Source organism: Mus caroli, unplaced genomic scaffold (genome assembly GCF_978045245.1).
Source record: "Mus caroli unplaced genomic scaffold, Mus_caroli_1 scaffold_8, whole genome shotgun sequence".
In the NCBI taxonomy this organism is placed as follows: Eukaryota; Metazoa; Chordata; class Mammalia; order Rodentia; family Muridae; genus Mus; species Mus caroli.
In genome coordinates, this window is record NW_028227263.1 from 54,515,389 (window position 1) to 54,535,058 (window position 19,670).

The 19,670-nt window shown below is 36.4% G+C and overlaps 1 protein-coding gene across 19 annotated transcripts in view; it reads right to left on the minus strand.

The window, feature by feature from the left end:
• Nucleotides 1-19,670, minus strand: part of Dlg2 (discs large MAGUK scaffold protein 2) — a 2,003,181-nt gene that overhangs the window by 488,983 nt on the left and 1,494,528 nt on the right. For all 19 annotated transcript variants that reach the window (XM_085841537.1, XM_085841534.1, XM_029479404.2 and 16 more), the window contains one exon: nt 2,405-2,541. In XM_085841537.1, coding sequence (XP_085697663.1) covers nt 2,405-2,541 — 137 coding nt within the window. The remainder of the gene's footprint in view (nt 1-2,404; nt 2,542-19,670) is intronic.

The following is a 19,670-nucleotide window of genomic DNA, read 5'->3' on the forward strand; positions in this document are numbered from 1 at the left end:
TGGAGGCCCTGAGTAGCAAGTTTGACCGAAGGTCTTATTGGTATTTTTTCCTCTGTCTCCTCCCTCCCTCCCTCCCTCCCTCCCTCCCTCCCTCCCTCCCTCCCTCCCTCCCTCCCTCCCTCCCTCCCTCCCTCCCTCCCCCCCTCCCTCCCTCCCTCCCTCCCTTCTTTCCTCTATTCCCTCCCTCCATTTCCTCCTCCATCGCTCCCTCTGTCTCTTTCTTCCTTCCTTTCTTCCTTCCTTCTTCCCTCCCTCCCTCCCTCCCTCCCTCTCCCTCCCTCCCTTTCCCTCTCTCCCTCCCTCCTTTCTTTCTTCCTTCCTTCCTTCCTTCCTTTCTTATTTTAGCCTGTACAACTTGACTGGATGTTTTTTCAACAGAAGAGGTCCTTCCTAAAGACTAGCTACTCTTCATCAAATGGCAGTTGGATGAGGTACTCATTAAACTACTAACTAAATTGTAATCAAAGGGAGGAGAGACAGAATCAACTGACAGATTGATGAAATGAATGTCATCCAGCACAAGGAAAATATTATATGCTATTATAAGTATTATTTGACGTGATGAACATGAATGAACAGCCAGGTTGACTCGTCTGCAAGGCCAGTTCCCTTCATCTTTAATTATGGCTAAGTTAGGAAATTTCTCTACACCTGTTTTCTTTTGTTTTGAAATTATTCTGCCACGGGAAGTAAATGTTACCTTATAAAGAAGTATAAGGAGTTTATGAAACTTAATATATACCATATATAGAGATGAATTCAGCACAAAGGCTATTCACAATCAGAAGTTAGAGCACAGGGATTAAACAGGAACTCCCTAGAGCCTAGGAATGTAAGAATAACCAACAGAAGACTTTATCTCCCAAGTTTGCATACATCATGCAATGATCTTTCTGGTGATTTGTGCACACCACTCTTCTGATAACACTTTTCATAAAGGAAGAGGAGATAGTGACTCCTTGGAGATATAACTCATCTTAAATTGTTAGACAGACATTAGGCTTGGGAGCCCTTGGAGCTTTGGATAAACTCTTACCACATAATGGGTTTTTTGACTCCACCTCTGGGTTTCCAGAAGACCATTGCTCATGAAAACAGATTCATTTGAGAGTATGCTAAGGATATGGGAGGAATAATTATCTCCTTAATGAGATAATGTACTTTTCCTTCCACAAAGCCCTTTCCAGGATGGAACAGCTCACCGAGCTTCTATCATGCTGCACTGCTGAGTCTGCCTGCTTTTCTTTTTCATCTTTTTTTTAAAAATATTTTTTATTACATATTTTCCTCATTTACATTTCCAATGCTATCCCAAAAGTCCCCCATACCCTCCCCCCCACTCCCCTACCCACCCATTCCCACTTTTTGGCCCTGGCGTTCCCCTGTACTGGGGCATATAAAGTTTGCAAGTCCAATGGGCCTCTCTTTCCGGTGATGGCCGACTAGGCCATCTTTTGATACATATGCAGCTAGAGTCAAGAGCTCCAGGGTACTGGTTAGTTCATAATGTTGTTGCACCTACAGGGATGCAGATCTCTTTAGCTCCTTGGGTATTTTCTCTAGCTCCTCCACTGGGGGCCCTGTGATCCATCCAATAGCTGACTGTGAGCTTCCACCTATGTGTTTGCTAGGCCCCAGCATAGTCTCACTAGAGACTGCTATATCAGGGTCCTATCTCTCTTTTATTTTAGATACTGGCCAAAATATCTAAGCATGGTTGCCTGTCACTAGGGCTTTTGTCTGAGGCTTCCTTTCCTTTTGGCAGTCCAGCTGCTTGCTCATGTCTATTGCTGCACAGGTATATAATGAAAGTTAAATGAATTAAAGGAAAGGTCATAATCTAGTAAGATTGCTAGCCAAGAAGAAGAAGAAGAAGAAGAAGAAGAAGAAGAAGAAGAAGAAGAAGAAGAAGAAGAAGAAGAAGAAGAAGAAGAAGAATCTTCTCCCTGTTTCCTTTTCCCCTTTTCTCCCCATTCCCTTTCCTCCTCTCTCTCCACATGCTCATGGCCGGCCTCTACTCTCTCTGCCTTTCTCTGCCTCTACTGCACTCTTAACTTCCCTCCCCATGCCCTGAATAAACTCTATTCTATACTCAAAACACAAAAAACAAAAAACAAACCAAAACAAAACAACCAACCCCCCCAAAAAAGCCTCTATTTCTCACCCAGCACATAGAATGGGCATGTGAGAGGTACTCAGATGTGGTCATTTGCAAACCTGGAGGAGTGTCCTAGTAAAAATGAAGTAATAGTTTTTGGAATTGTGAGAAAATAAATTTCTTTTGTTTAGGTCATCTATTCTAGGGTATTTTGTTACAGCTTCCCAAGTTCAGACAGTCCAAGTCACACAGGGAGAAAGAAGAGGCCTATACATGTGTACACAGTTTTGCTTGAGTCACACTCACCATTAGCAGTCTGTCTCCTACTTGCAACCTTCCATCTTTCTGTGCAGCTCCACCATCTATAATTTTTGTTACATAGATGCTGTTGTCTCCAGGAATGTGCTGGTTCCCCACCCCTCCAGCAATACTGAAGCCTAAACCTGGAGGAGAGGAACAGAAAACAAAAACCAAATACAATTAGCGATATGTAAACAACTGACAAGTATTTAGTATGTTATATTCTTAATAAATGACAGCAAGGATTCTACTGAAATCAATGCTGCTCTTTAAATATTTAAAGGGCTTACTGATTTTTGCTAAAGAAGCTAAGATTTTTTTTTGGCAATTATATGTGAATTTTAGTTTTGTCCTAATTGATGACTGGGCACCAACCATTACTATTTCCAGCTAATGAGTTTATGGTGGAAGAAGGATACAGTAAAGGATACAGCTTTTATCCCCTTCAAGGTGAGAGATGTATATTTATGTCAAGAGTCTCAAGAATATTAAATAAGACACCTTCACTTCTCCTTTTATAATGAATGGCAAAAATATAAGATCACTTTAAACCTGGACTCTTACATTTTAAGCAATGAGTTTTACTCTGGTTTGCAAAAACACTTAGTTTTACTTAACTATGGAAAGATACAGCAAGGGCAAAATGACTACTGACTATAAAGTAATTGTAAGGAAATGATTGATAGTCTCTTTGTGAATATGATTGATAACATATTCAGTAAGATGCTTATAGTATATATAAAAATAACATTCAAGTTACTAAAAATTTCAGAAAAAGAATAATTGAAGCCCATTGGAATTAAAGACAGAGGTTTGTGTTTCTTGACTTAAACATACATATACACACACAGACACACAAACACATTAACTACGTGATAAAGTTGTCATAATATTTCTGATGCTTTATATGATAATGAAAAATGCTTTTATAACCATAAACTATATTTCATTATGCTTTTGATTACTAATATAGAGTAAATTAAATATATTCTCTGAAGACAATATAAACAAGGGCAAAATGACAACTTAGTGAATTATAAAGTTACAACATGGAATTATATTAAAAATGCAGTGGTTTTGTTAAATAAACTATAATAGTTGTTAAAATAATGGAAACTGGTCCCAAATTGATAGGGAAATTGAAAAAGTGTTATCTAATTTTCTACTGAGGTGAATAATTACTCTTTATTGATGCTTTACACCCCCCACATTGAACCACGAATACATTTCTCTTCCTAGGACTTAAAACAATGGCCAAAGAATAAATAAAATGTCTATAAGCTAGCTTTTCCTATGAACTTTAAAACACATAATTAGCTCAGGTTGTCCAAAACTGTAAATTCACTGGCTTTCTGAGTATAAGAATATTTTAAAAATATACCTTCAACACTCGCATTTTCACATGAAATCTACCGCAGTTGTAGCATAACAGAGGTCATTCCAAATGCAGAAAAGGAAAATGTTAAACACGTATCTAAGAGCTCTGATTTACATCCACTAGACCAGCAATAAATGCCAAAGACAATCTTGGTTCCTAGGAGCTATGGAACACGTTACCACCATAAAGAAGATTAAGTCCCACAAAACGAATAACTATAGAGTTGACATTTGAAGTTGAAGACTCTACAAAGACCATGAAATCAAGCTGAACACTGTGGACATAAATGCATCAGCTGAAAACTGTTTCCTCACCCTCCTCCTCCTCCTCCTCCTTTTTTTTTGAGATTAGGTTTATGTACTTCTTGTATTTAATGGCCTATTCAAGGTGAAGTCAGATGCTTGTAGAGCACACACCTCTGAGAGCCAGAGAATGTTTCTGACGGCTCCCAGTGAGACATTTCTCACATTTTGATATATGAATACATTTTAAACCAACCCTCACTGAATAATTTTCAAATATTTTCAGGTAGTATTCCTTTTATGATTTTGGCACTTCCAGACAGGGTTTTACTGTTTTATACAGGCTGTCCTTAAACTCATGATCTTCCTGCCTCAGCGTCCTGGGAAGTGAAGACATAGGTATGCAAATCATGCCTAGACATATTCCGGTTATTCAGTTCAGTACGGTATATAGTGTGAAACTCTGCCTATGTAAAGAAAACCAGTTTATTACACATAAAAATCCATACCTGTTTTAAGATTCAATGTACATGCATCCATCCATGCATGCATCCATCCATGCATGCATCCATGCATGCATCCATGCATGCATCCATCCACGCATCCATCCATCCACACATTCATTCATACCACCAACATCTCCTAAATAAATTCTATGGGTTTCTTAATTTGAGACAAGAAATTTGTGTTATATGTAGCACAGGACAGCCCCAAACTCTTTATGATGCCAATGCTGGACAGGTTCCTGGCCTTTCACTCTCTAATTTCCAAGTGCTAGGATTATGAGCATAAATGACCATGCACATTTATTCTATGTATTTTTTTTAGCCAATTTCTGCCTATTTTGACCAAGACAGTTATCCTGTTCTATTTAACATGGCTACAATGGAAATAAACTGGCTAGAGTATTCCTTTAAGGCATTATTCAAATATAAATTTCTCTATAAGTCCAAATCCGATTTTTCTATTAAATAATGTTCTTAACTGTGCAATCCATTGGTTAGAGTTGATTATCAAGTTGATACAATCTAGAATCACCTTGAAAGAGAGTTAAAATAGGAAACTGTCTGGATCAGTTTTGCCTTTGGCTATATCTGTGGGGCAATATCTTGATTATGTTAATTGATGTAGAAAGGCCCAGTCTAAAGGTGAGCAGTATTCTTTGGGATTGGAACCCGATTCTATACAAGGAAAGAAGGTGAGTTAAGCATAGCATTAATTCATTGTTTTCTGCTCTTGAATAAAATATAATGTAACCAGCTACTTCAAGTTTCTACCACCTTGATTTGCCTGCAATGATGGACTTCAACATGGTGGATAAGCCTTTCTCCCCTTAGGTGCTTTTGTTGGGGAGCTTTATCACAGTAATAGGGAAAGGAATGAACATATATACCCCTTTACCATGCTCTACTTTCTGTTTTCTTGTAGCATTTATTACCTTGTAATAAGTTACCTTTTACATTTGTGATATAGGTTCTGTCTGTAGTCAAGACTGGTCTGGAATTCTTGAGCACATGAGATTTTCCTAACATGGCCTTCGAAAAGATGAGATTATCAGATATTCATATATATATATATATATATATATATATATATATATATATATATACACATATATTTGTGTGTGTGTGTGTGTGTATGGTGAAAATTCAAGCTCTACAATGACATGAATTTTTGTTTTATATTGTGTAAGCAGAGAAAAGTTGGACAGGGAAGTTTCAGTGCAAGTATATTCTCAGTGAGTGAAAGAACAAATGAATGTGAAAGGAGAAAGAGAGACACAGGTATCTTAAAAACAAAACAAAACAAAATAACCTCCCTCTAAAGGGAAGATTGATGACTGTGAATTAGTGAGGGGTAGAACACTGAGCAGTCAGTGGATCCAGTGACTATGTGAGGCAAACCTCTGTCTTAGGAGAACTCCAATCAGCTTTCTACCACCAGTCTTCTCAGGGTTTATGCTATTTGTAAGCAGGGAAAAGGCAGCAGCAGAGGCAGCATATTATCCCAACTTCTTTATCTAACAACTGTGGAAATGCCTTTCTCAAATGTTTTCATCTGAAATAAAAGGATAGACACTCTATATCCTAGAGAGATTGACACATAATAGATACTGGATAAATACAATCCCCTGCTTTCATTGAGCCCCTTCAGCTGTTGAGAAAATCAGACACTTCAAATACTTTTGACCGGAGGGGTATGATGTGGCAGCGGTGTTGAGAGAAGTGTGGCTTTTTAAAGGGTCTTGAAAATGATCAACAAAGGATCAACATTTCAGCTTCATCTTAGCTTGAAGGAGAATTCATAAAAGAGAATTCACCTTTGACCCCAAGTCTCCCTCTGGATTCCAGACAAACTGAATGATAGCACCAATAAAACCCAGGTTTCCTGAACCTGGCATAGAAGCAACATCCCTAGGACAGTATGTTTCTGCAGTATGATGAACTACATCGACCAAGGCAGTATAATAGAATTGTATATATTTCAGTCAACAATGCCAAAAATCACTGGTTTTAGGATAAAAGCTCTCATTGGCTACTGTTTTTTTTAAAAAGCCTTCATGATAAGAACATAACTCTAGAACATGAAAGGAGTCAATTAAATGAAAACTAAATTGAAACTAAAATGAAAACTAAATATTCATATTAGCTGGCTTCACAGAAAGCTAATACAGAAAACCCTACTTAATCAAATCACAAAAGTAGGTAAAATTAACATATTTCTGGGCTCCCATAAAGAATAAAGAAATGACAACTCAAACGGCTAATTCCCTAAGTAGTTAAAACTATTTTTGGGAAATGTGGATGTGCCCTTAGAATTTTAGGATTCCACTTATTATGTAAAGCTGCTTCACTCCAGAGTTTTTTGTTTTTGTTTTTGTTTTAATGTATTCCTGAATTTACTTTATCACACATGTCAGCATAGAAGATGCAGGGACTGGGAAGCAACACACGAAGTTTACTAATATCTTTAATTGACCTGTTCCAATACAGAGTGTCTTCCTCACTGTATAAATAGAGAAGCCAGTGAGTGCATCACAGTTCAGGCTCTCAGCAGTTGTCTCCCCCCACGGAGGGGGAGGTGTTGGTGAGAGGTGGGGGCTGGAGCTGAAGTCTTGGCAGCATAGATTGATACTGTGCTTGGGAAGCTCAGAATAAAATGAAATACTTAAAAATGTCATATGATCACAATGTGTCCATGCTTTCCTTGTGGGTGTAAAGAAAGCACTGAGCCTTGCGGTAGCTGAGCACCATTCAATAACTTGCTTCAACATCGTTTTATGTGATTTTACTGGGACATCCCTTGAGGGCTCCTCCAAACAATTTGATATTATTAAACAGCTTGGTTCTGTCACAGCTTACTTAGGATCTGCCACCGAGGGTGTTTACTGCTTTATAGAGAACACTATTGATATTCTGCACGTTCTGTGTATGTTTTTATTGAAGGAGCAACAGTGAATTGGCCCTGAACTCTGGCTGGCCTGTCTTAGAACACACCTACCCTCAAGGGCAACTTAATATTTGAATGTACACACAAGCCAGTTAAAAAGAAAGAACAGAAAAGAAATGCGACTCATGTGCCTGCTCAGTACTGATAACAGACCGTTTGACATCTCTTTACATTTAGGAAAAAAAACTGCTTAAAATAACCAATGATGTGCCTTTTATTTTTATTTGTGAGATGAATGAATCCCTTTGGTAACGGTGGATCTTTGTAATTAAAAGTCAAAACCAATTTACTTATTCTTTGGATTTTTTTCCCTAGATTCAAAAGACAAAGTTTTGGAATGGAAAAAGTGGCCCTTTGAAAACTCTCTGCAGAGCTCAGTATGCCTTACAGGGTCTTACAGCTGAAGACTGCCCCCACCCCAGTACCTATTTCATGAGATTCACAGAAACTTTTGATATATCACTTTCACGTCTGCTGTTTTCTCTGACTCAAAGGAGCATGTGCACCCTGTTTTCTAAACCTGTATTTGTCCTCGTAGGAAATTGCCTGGTCTTCCTTTATCTCCTCATCTGGAATTGGCTATTTTTTCCTATCTAAAAAGATATTTTCTTGAACTCATAACAGGCTTTCTTGTCAGAGCAGATGCTTGTGAACAATGATTGACATATAGTCCCTAACCTCATTGACCAGACTAAAAATCTCCCCAGTCTCATTCTCCTCATTTCATATGGCACAGTTTATGTCCATGGCATCATCATGGTATGAACCACTTCTGTCAAAAGCCCCCAACATCTGCCAGTGTGGTTGTTTAGAGCCAGTTTCATCATGGAGACAAATTAAGGCGAGTTTAGTCTGGATAGATTTTATGCCTTAATCCTGAGAAAATCAGGAAATATAGGCACCAAAATATACAGGAAGAATTCAAGCGATGATGGAAGTTGATATTGGATAAATAGACTTATAAACCAAGGTATACTAAAGATTTTCAATGATCTTAAGAGTTGGGAAGACTTGAACACCCTTCCACTCAGGATCTTCAGAAAAGAATCAAACCGTTGTCACCTTCACATAAGATCTATAGCCTCATGGCCTGTCTGAGAATATATCTGGGTTGTTCTAAACCATTCACCTTGTAGTGCTTTGTTGTGGCAGGCTTAGAAAATGACTATAACTTCTGGTCTCCAGGGGCTGAGTGGTACTATTTATTATATACAGATCTTTCTTTTTAAATGACAGTCTTATGAATACACTACCATATGCAAGTTGTTTTAATGTTCCCTCCTCCTGTAGTGGTGTAGTTGTATAAATTATAAACGAGTTCCATCGGTGAGCAGCTCAGTCAATTACCCTGAGTTTTCACACACAGGTCCTGTAAACTTGATATTCCTTTGAATTTATTATATTGCCTAGAACACTGCTGATGTAGCTGACACTCCTATCTTTAAATCAGTGGTCCTCAACCTTCCTAATACTGTGACACTTTAACACAGTTCCTCATGTTGTGGTGTCCACCAACCATAAAATTATTTCATTCTACTTCATAACTGTAATTTTGTTACTGTTATGAATCATAATGTTACTATCTGATATGCAGGGTTTTGACCCACAGGTTGAGAATTGCTGTATAACATTATCACTTTAATTTCTCTGACTGCATTTCTGTTTTCTTTGATGGCTTACCTTGCATATGTGTCTTATGTGTGTGTCAATGCCTCTGTGCCTGCCCATGTGTGCACAAGGAGTCCAGAGGAGGACACCAGGTATCTCTGTCTATGACTTTCTGCTTTATTCTCTTACAGACAATTTTCCTGAACTTGAAGCTTGGTTATATTTGCTCTGTTACTGATACAGTAACTAACAGTCAACCTGTGACAAATGAAGGAACCCAGAAGGTTAAAATCTCGACCTGATCAGAAGTAAAAGAAGAAAAGATGCCAAAGATAAACGTGAGGACTCTAGGCATAACGGCAGGACAATAAAGACCAGCACATCTTCAGTTTATTTGACAACAAGAAAAAACAATCATTAACCAAGAATAAGGAAATTAATGATGTCAGAGAACTGAAGAAAGTTTTGGAAAATTTTAAGTAGTTGCCCAAAAAGCCTGCAGTTCATTAGAAAAACACACCACATTTGCACAAAAGGATCTGTAATGATTATCCAATTAAGGCTTAAAGACAGATAAATTAATTAGAACATTAGTGTAGCTTTTTGAAGATTCTTCAAAACTTCTTAGTAGCTCAGAAAATAAAAGAATCTCACAAATTGGTCTCTTATGTGCGCTGCTATCCTCCCTCCCGCCCACCTATCAATAAATTACATGATCCCAAAGAACAGAGGTTGCATGATACACACTACTGAGCACAGTGTTGAGCACCTAATGATTGTTGTGGGCCAAGTCTACTAAATCATTCAGTGAGCAAATAGGCACATGACATACATAGGCTTTAAGATATCTAACATTCCACATTAGCAGAGATACATATATTTTAGTTCATTTTTTAGACTAAAAACCTTAGGATAGGTTATAGTAAAGTACTTTCAACATATCAACTATTATGGTAAGTATTATCAGAATTCATGAAAACCATGTTAACATTCTCCCTAAAAGAACACAGGGAATTATCAAGGCTAGACAATTTAGCTATTTACTCACTCAAAGAACTATCACTGACCAGTTTTGTGAATGTTATAAGTCAAACAGCCTGCTCAGACCACAGGAATGCTCTGGGGGCTTGGGACAGTTTGATACTTCTCCTACAGATATGTTCTCCTAGTGGTTCAGTCTATTTTATCATACCTTAAGTGGAATATTCTCTAATGTTATAAAATTAAGTATAACCTCAGTAATAAGCCACCCCTCTACCTGCCATCACAGAAGAATGGATTTTCTGGGTTAACATTACCCGCCATTTGCAAACCAAGCATTACACATAACAATTGATATCTAAATACTTTACAAACTGACTTCAAGGTATCAAGATACCTTGCACACAAAGTAATAAAAATAACATCTTATCACAAAGCTATAAAGCTATATTTTTATATGTTAAAATTGGAGGAGTATTTTCCGGTTGCCGTGGAAACCAAGCCAAAACACCTGAAAGTACTTAGGTGCGTCATGGTATATTTCCATATACAAAGGCAAAGCTTCGTTCAGTAATATCTCGTTTACAAGCCCTTCCTAATCTCCATAACCTCAAATTAAACATACTCTGCACTGACCACATATACTGCTTTCTATGTCTTCTTCCTTTTGGGTTGTATTTCAGTTTGGATGTGTTGCTGGAACTTAAGCCCAGAGCTATGTGCTTGCTATATAAAGACTAAAAGACATGTTAGAGATGCTGTAGTGACTGAGGCTCCCTTAGGAGGTTTTGTGGGGCAAAGCTAAGATCTTTAGTAACAGCAACTGCAATCAGTTATCTTTGCCTTCTCACAAACACTGTGAATGAAAAGTCCTGGTATCAAACCCTTTCATCTGTGTAGTGTATCTCACACAAAGATTCAAAGAAAGGTTAATTGTACACTCTAACCAAGTTAGTTGGCTCTTCAAAAATAATCTGTGACATAATTGAAGATATTTAATGAATATTTGAAGTCTCAATAGGTTTGTATTCAGATCCGTAGGATGGTTTAATTAAATTAGGTAGGAAGACTATGTAGATGGTAAAAAGGTTAAAGGTACAAACCATGATTAGTCCTAGCATTCAAGACCACATAGTACTTTTAGCTTTCTAAGCATTAGGTATTTCAGGAGAATATAGGATGCTACAAGATACTTCCTAAAATCATGATGACAACTATGATAATTTACGAAAAAGTACCACAAATTTTAGATGCCACTGTACAAAGAGTATTCATTACCTTTTCCTTCCTTTTCAAGATTATGATGAATTGAATGTGATAATTATTCTTTATAACTCCTACTCATTTATAGTTGTATAAGGCTTAGGTAAAGATGAAATATTAGCATATAAAATGAATTGCCAGATGTAAAGTCATATCTAACCATTGTCAAGTTATATATCAGCTCATATTTTATTTCTCAGACTATCTTAAATACTACTGTATATTTTTACAACACATTTATTTCAACAGAGAAAAGAGATGTATTATACAGCTGAGTTCCAGTCTCTGTCATTCTGTCACCTTCTCAATGACTCCCCTCCAGTGACTCTACATTCCATAAGTCATGGGTTCTTTAGCTTGTGAAGAGTCTCTGTAAGAATTCTGTTTGCATAGCAGATGAAATATAATTAACAGTAGCTATACATCTAGAACTGCATCAGCTTTGACAAGGATTAAGCTTGGTTCCAAGTATACGGAAACTGAATAATTCTCAACAATTGACATAATTAGCTTGAATGTTTTTGAAGAAGTAGGTTCCGTAATTTTCGGATGTACAGCTATTTAGATGGCTGTTGGCAGATGGATATTCAATCAGGATTTGGTTTAGTCAGTGCTCCAGAACATTCCTCACTTTCTAAAGGCCTTTCAAGGACTTTTAATAAATATATTGGAGAAAAACAGAGAGAAAGACACACCATAATACTATTAGTAAATCAGGCAGTCAAGCTCAGAGACTGGAGAGGGTAACAAGAAAAATACAACTGAAATTTATGAATTAATACAGATTGTAAAATTAAATTTGTTAATCTAAGTAAGGACAAATAAAAGAGTAACTAAGACCCAGGAGGAGTGGGGACACATTGGAATAAGAGACTCTAGGGTGATCTAGCTATGGTTAAGGAGCATCACTGTTTTGAAGGAACTGCATGTACCACCCTGTCTTCATCTGCCATTCTTTTGCTTATTGCTTAGAGTGATAGCAAGCAGAAGCCTTTACACTTCTGCTTTATGCACTTCATTTAGAAACATTAATCTCAATATATATTTGCTCACTCAATAAGTAAGCAAAGTAGGATCTGTAGACTAAGTCATAAGCTACGTTATTAATTTCTTATTGAGCACGTTATCTTAAAATATTTGCAACTCTTTCATTTTCACGTGTGGTGTTGGAGATTGAATCCAGATCCTTGCACACACTGGTGAGATACTCCACCACTGAGCCATACCCCCAGCTGAAAGTCCTTCTCATCTTTTTGTCTTTTCTATAGTGTTTTATTTCATAGTAGTAGAAAATGCAATATACCCTTTTAGTCTTAATTTAGGGCTTTTGGATTATAACATGAATGCCAGATTAGGAACGTTAAGAGAACCCTCTTCCACTGAGATTCTGAGTGCTGTGTCAATTTGCATAATGATGATCTTTTTGTTTTATTTCAATCTCTATGACTAACCCTGTTAGGATATTTGCACAGTAAGCTGCAAAGACAAACTAAACCCAAACGAGTTCCATACCTATGGGCTTTTCCTAGCTGTGAAATCATAGAGGAATATCCAAAAGCCAATGAAAACAGTCTAATTTCTCATTCCAAACCAAGTCTGTTAAGCATTTTTATTGTTTGGACATTGTGATTTTATTTCCCTTCTTCAAGTTTGGGGTTCTAGAATTTGAAAGGTAATTTAGGGGAAAAAGCGAAGCTGCTTTCTCCCACTCTTGTCAGCCATGAGCCTCTCTCCCGACATCAGTGGAGAGCAGGAAACGTAGAGGATCCCTGGGTGAGCCAGTGAACTGTGCAGTCCAGCTAGATATTGCAAGTGAAGTTTTTAAAGGCTATTCCCATTAGAAAATGAATCTTATATATGATAAAAGTTGTAAGACACAATATAAATGCCCATATTTATTACTTACTACATGTCAAGGAAAAGATGAGTGTATTTTATTTATTATGACTTATTTCCTATCATTAAAAAAAAAGGCCAGCATTATAATAAATTGCGGATAAGAACACAAAGAAAAAAGGCGTTAAGTAGCTGTCTCAACATCAGAACTGCAAGGATCTCTGGGCTGAAAGGTGAATCTAAAACTGTCAGCAGTGAAGGGTTTGCTGCTGACTACTTTGTCCTGTGTATTGTATCCTAGTCTAAAAAAAACTCTTAAAATGATTCAGCTAATACACAGAATTCTAAAAATAGGAGTAAAAGAAGCCCCCAAGAATACTCAAGTGAGGGCTAGAAAAACACAAAGTTTTTGAGGGCACCCAATTCTTTCCTTTTGCATATTAAATTTTATTCTTTATAAACATTACACCCAGATCCCTACCTCCTCTCTTTCTAGTCCCCTTACTCCTGTCTCTGCTATATCCACATTTCCTCGGTTTCTCTTCGGAGGCATGCGGGGACAGGGGTCGGGGGCAGAGGAAGTGAGGGAGAGCCTCCCAGGGATATCAACTGAACGTGGGGTCCCAAGTGCAGGCAGAGTCAGAGATCCTCCTCCACGCCCTCTGTTAGGGGTCCCACAAGAACAACAAATTACACAACCATTGCATATACAGAGAGGACCTAGCTCAGACCAATAAATAGTCTGTAATTTTTGTTGCCATCTCTCTGAGCGCTTATGATCCTTGCTTAGTTGATTCTCTGGGTTGTAAAAAACAACAACAACTCCCCCAAACAAACAAACAAACAAACAAACAAACAAAACAAAACAAAACTAAAAACCAAACCAAACAAGCCAAAACCTCTAATGTATCCTGTACTAGATTTTTTAGCTATAACAAAACTGATCATCTGGTCCTTTAAATTATATAATCAAATAATTTGATTTTTCCAAGGGACTTAGCATTCATTTAATTCCACCGACAGAGCTATCAGGTTCTATTTCTCTTTGTAAGTTGAATCCTTACGTCTCAGTAACTGATCCTGAGATGCTCAGAATCTAGGCTGTAAGATTAAAAAAAAATAACTAACTGCAAGATAAAATTCCTGTAGGAACAGGACATCAGAGTGCCCACTCAATACTATTATATTGATACTGCAGTTAACAGGAAAGTGCCTCCTTTAATTTCATTACTACCCATAGTAGGCACCTCATCATTTCACCCTAGAACTTGCTGAAATAACTAAAATGCATCATTAAGGGGTGCTAATGTTTATGGGGAAAAGCTTCATAATATTCATCACACAAAACGGAGTTGTACATTTACCAGTAGTTTTGTTTACCTACCATAGGATTACATGCTTAACACCATTTTAACCTTAGACATTCATTTCTTTTCGTGCCTGTTGCTTTAAACAGGTATTTGATTAAACAGTCATTTGATTAAACAGTTATTATATGATTTGATAAAATATTAATGGGAAAGAGTCGTTCTTTGAAGACACTTGTTAAAATAGAGCATTTAAAACTATGCCAAATTAATGTGCACAAGCTAAAAATAAAAGATTGGAGAGAGATTACAAAGTTTATAAGTGAGTATTTTATTCCTCTAACATCTTTGATTTGGGGTACATTATGTTCATATGGTAGAGACCTCTAAAATGGGGATTATTTAAAGATAAATTGTGCAATTTAATATAATTTTTTTACTTCTAAATAAAATTGTTTAAGTAGTCATTTAAATAACTGACTTTATTTCTTCAGGTTTTGGCTGATTATAAAGGAATTTACACTGACTGCAAACTGTGTGCCAGGAATCATTGGGAGAGCTGTTCTTGCATAGTTTTCTTTCATCTTTGGACCAACTATTGTACAAATTGAATCGATTAGGAGACTTAGAGATGGGCAGACCCACATTATCACAGCTGATAAGTGGGGAAGACAGAGCTTCAATTGAAAAATACACAAAAGATTGGTGCTGTTTTTCTTCCACAATTCAATGTAAACCAACTGTAGTTCTTGAAAAAGAAAACCTAACATTGAAAACCTAACACAGGATTCTTTTTTAAAGTGGTATTAAGGTGAGTAAGCCCAAGATCTGCACAATATGTCTCCAATTGAAAATCTTTCTCATTTTGGAAGCTCTCCTTCTCTTTGCATCTATAGATTATGTATATATGTATATAAAGATTTATATATATTGAATAATTTCACACACACACATATATATATATATATGCACATATATATGTATATTTATATCTCCAAGAACTATTCCCAAGATAATCACTTTACATCATTTCTTGTTTACATATTATTCAATATTGTGTCTTTAATCCACTTAATCTTTCATCTGTCTACCTATTAAATAAATATGTCAACCCACATTCTTCCAATTCAGTACATATTAAATTTGTTGCATAAAAAGTTCATAAGCAGAGTCAATAAGCTTAATTTATCCACATATAATTTTAATTGACCACCAAATATATGGAACAGGTACGAAAGAGAGTGGTTGGTAGGCATGAAACTCTGCTAACATGTAACAGATTTAACACTGTCAATGTCAGGAGCTAAGACTTTTATAAAGTAACCTTTTCTTATTGTCATTAGACAAGTGTGATTTTCATCCTCATTTTGTCAATAAGTAAATGCAGGGGCACAAGGCATCAGAGAAATATTTCCATGATCATTCACAATAAATTTAATAGAGCCAGACCTTTATAATATTGCTTGCTTTTAGGACTCCTCACCATTTTATGCATAAGTAATCTAAGTGTAATGTGTATAGTTTTAATTACTGTACTGTGGTGCTTAAATAAGAAAATAACAGAATACATAGACCAGACTTTGAGAATATTTAAGAAGGCACTCCCCGATAGAAGTTCTCTTTTCTATTGTATTCTGAAGGAAGATCAGCATTTAATCCAGTTTGGGTATTAGAGTCCAAGAAACAAAGACTGCCTCACAAAAAGGAAACTTGCATATGTGTAAAAGCTAAAGGGAAATAAAACCAGAACAGGGCACTGGAGGGGAATACCTTCACTTTTTAGCAGGGTAGAGAACTATTACCCTAAAGTGGGAGGGGCTGGAGGAAGAGTAGGCACTAGATTTTACAGAGGCATTTTAAAAGTATATTAGTAAGAATAGCCTTCACAAGTAATAATTCATTTGATTAATGCCTCACTTTAATAAAACACCATCCAATAGCAATTTCACAGGGGATAATAAACAAAAATAATGACAAAAAATAATTAACATATTTTAAAATCCTGTCACATATATAAACAGTCACAATTGACAAGCCATTTTTTTTTTTAATGCTTTTAAGTCAACCTTTGCTTACATTTTTACTTTCTAGTTATTACTTTCAGGTCAAACTTCGGAAAAGTATGTCACAACTGTGTACTTCAAAGGAGAGCTTCTAGCATTGTGCTGGGGAAGCAAAGTTCTTGCTGCTGTGTTAGCTCCGTGTATCTAGCTAGCTAACTCCTTTTGAATAATGTCCATGGGATAATAGCCGTAACCCTGGTGGCCTAGAATAACACGAAGACTGCATTTTCCTACCAGAGAGCAACTCTTTAAATCATCCTCCACATCCTGGGAACAAAAACTCCGATTAATTCACCATCCTTAGCCCTTAAGAGCAGGACACTGATAATAAAGTGCAAATACTACTCACAATTGTAAAGATAACATTTAAATAGTGTTCTTCTCTAGTCCTAGGTGCCATTGTTTATCAGTCTAGGCACTGCAGCTTTTAAAAAATCTTTAACCCCTTTACATATGTCAATTTGCTGGTCTCTGGCCTCCTGTTATAGAGAAGCCAGCATCTAAAGGTTCTGTATGTAAGAAGTATGTTTCCTTTCATTACTTGCATTCCTTGGTGTTGTTTGTGGTGTCTGCGTATCTCTGTGATCTGATGTAGTAGTTTTCTTTATATGTATTTATCCTGGGAGTTTAATGAGTCTCTTAGATCTCTGTCCTAATTACTTTTATTTTTTTAAAGACAGGATTTTAGTATGAAGCCTAGGTTGACCCCAAAGTCCCAGTCTTTCTGCCTGAGCCCCATTAGTGCTAGGATTCTACTCATGCACTATTATATTTGGCACATTTGTGATTTTTAACTTTGAGAAAACTTTGGCCAGTGCTTTTTCTTCACTTACTAGTATTCTTTTCTCTTGGGAATCTGTAGTAAAATATGTTAAATTAATTGGAATTATCTTATCAGTTATTAAACCTTGTTCATGTTTCTTTTATCTTTTTGTTCTTTTACTCTAAATATTATTAACAGAGATAATACTACAATTAGTTTCATTTTTTTCTGGTAGATAAGAAGCCAACTTGTTATTTTGAAAGTTGAGCAATAGGAAGAAGTGATCCCTTTTACATTTCTCATTTTAAACCAGTTACTATAACTCAATAAAAATAAATAACTTTCTAAAATTACTATAAATAATTGAAATCAAATTAGTATATCTATCTCATTGCTTTTCTTTCAATTAAATGACAGATCTATAAACTGGTAACCAGTAGATTAAAGTGAAAACTGGTAGAGAACCCTAGTATTCTCTTCTGCATTTGTACACTAACATCATCTTCGAAGCTCCTTTACCAGCTGAACAACTTCGTTTTCCACCACTTTGGTCCACCTATAAACTACTCCAAGTACCAGCACTACTTACAACTCTTACGAGTCTTGCTAGCTTGAGTGAGCTCTTGGAGCAAGTAGAGGACATTGGCTTCCCTTGATTAGACTCACATGTGCCACACAGGAACTTGTCCCCATTAGGAGTCAAGACTTCTGGCTTCCTGAACCTCACTTCCACTGATTAAGCATACATTTCTGACATTGGATCATTCTTCAGGGGCTGGACACAAAACTGACTGTAACTTCCAGGAATGTTATTCCATTAACCCAGCCCAGAGAGCCTCCTGAAGGAATCCTACTTATGTACATGTTACAAGTCCCAGTCCAGAACAGAAACAGCATGAAAAACCAAAGCAATATATCTCCTCCACAAATTACTCATCTCAAGATAATGGTACTAATGAAAATGATCTTGAAGAACTTCCAGGAAAGAATTTCAAAACAATGATTATCACAATGATCAGATAACCCAAATAAGACACAAATATATTCTAAGAGAACAAAATTAAAGTGATGGACAAAATAAGGAAGTCGATCCAGCATATGAAAATAAAATTCAACAAAGGGCTGAATGGTTGAAGAAAATCCAAAACTGAAATGATTCTCAAAATAACATCTCTACAGGTCAAACAGAAACCTCAGTGGAAAGTCTCACCAAGAGAATGAAACATGCAGAAGAACACAAGAAGACAAGACAGAACTTGATCATTCAATAAAGGCCAATAATAATTTCCTTTAAAAATATGAATACAATATCAGAAAGCTCTGAGGCAACTTAAGAGAGACAAAGTCTTCAAACTGCAAGCACAGAACAAAAAGAATATTATAGTAAATATGCAGAGAATATTTCCAATAAGATTATGTAAGAAAAGTTGTCAAATATAAAGAGATCTAAGTAAACAGAACACTAAATAAATTAGAACTGGTAAAGAAGTTCTCTATGACATATAATAGTTAAAATATTAAAAAGATGTAAAGAAAGTGTTTTAAAGGCTTCAAGAGAGAAAGGTTAAGCCACTTAAAAAGGCAGATCCATCAGAATAACACTTGATTTTTCAACATAAAATTTCAAAGCCAGAAGGCCCTGAAAGTATGTATTGCAAATTCTGTAACCCAGATTATTATACCCATCCAAACTACCTATTAAATTGAAAGAGAAAGAAAACATTCCCATGACAAAAGCAGGTTAAAGGAATTTGTGGACACTCTACAGAGAATAGTGGATGAAATATTTTGGTCTGAAGACAAGAATGCCTCCAAGTGGTCACCGGGAATAAATAGTTCCAGAACTGTTCATCAAAAGGAGTCTAAGAAAATTCCATTAAGCATCAAATGACAGGAATTAATATGCACTTCTCAATAGTAATGCTTGAAGTAATGGTCTCAGCTCCCCAACAAAAAGAGACAGACTAGCAGACTATGTTACAAACATAACCCATTTTTTTCCTTGGCTGTCTTCAAGGAATATGCCTTAAGGTAAACAACAGACCCCTTCTTATATCAAAAAAGGATTTTGAGCAAATGGAGTCAAGAAACTACTCAGAAGACATATGCAGGGTAACTTCACATAAGTTAAAACAAAAACACAAAGAGGAGATTATAATTTTAAACATTTACATACCAAACAAAGGGAACCCCAGTTTAATCAAAGAGATATGATTAGACCTAAAATCACAGATTGACCCCGAATTATTGAGTTACTAATAGTGGGTTACTTCAATACCTGATATCCATCAGTAGACATGTTATTTGGACAAAAAAATAGACCAGAAGAACATTGTAGGTAAAGGATATCATGAATCAAATGGGCTTAACAGACATCTGCA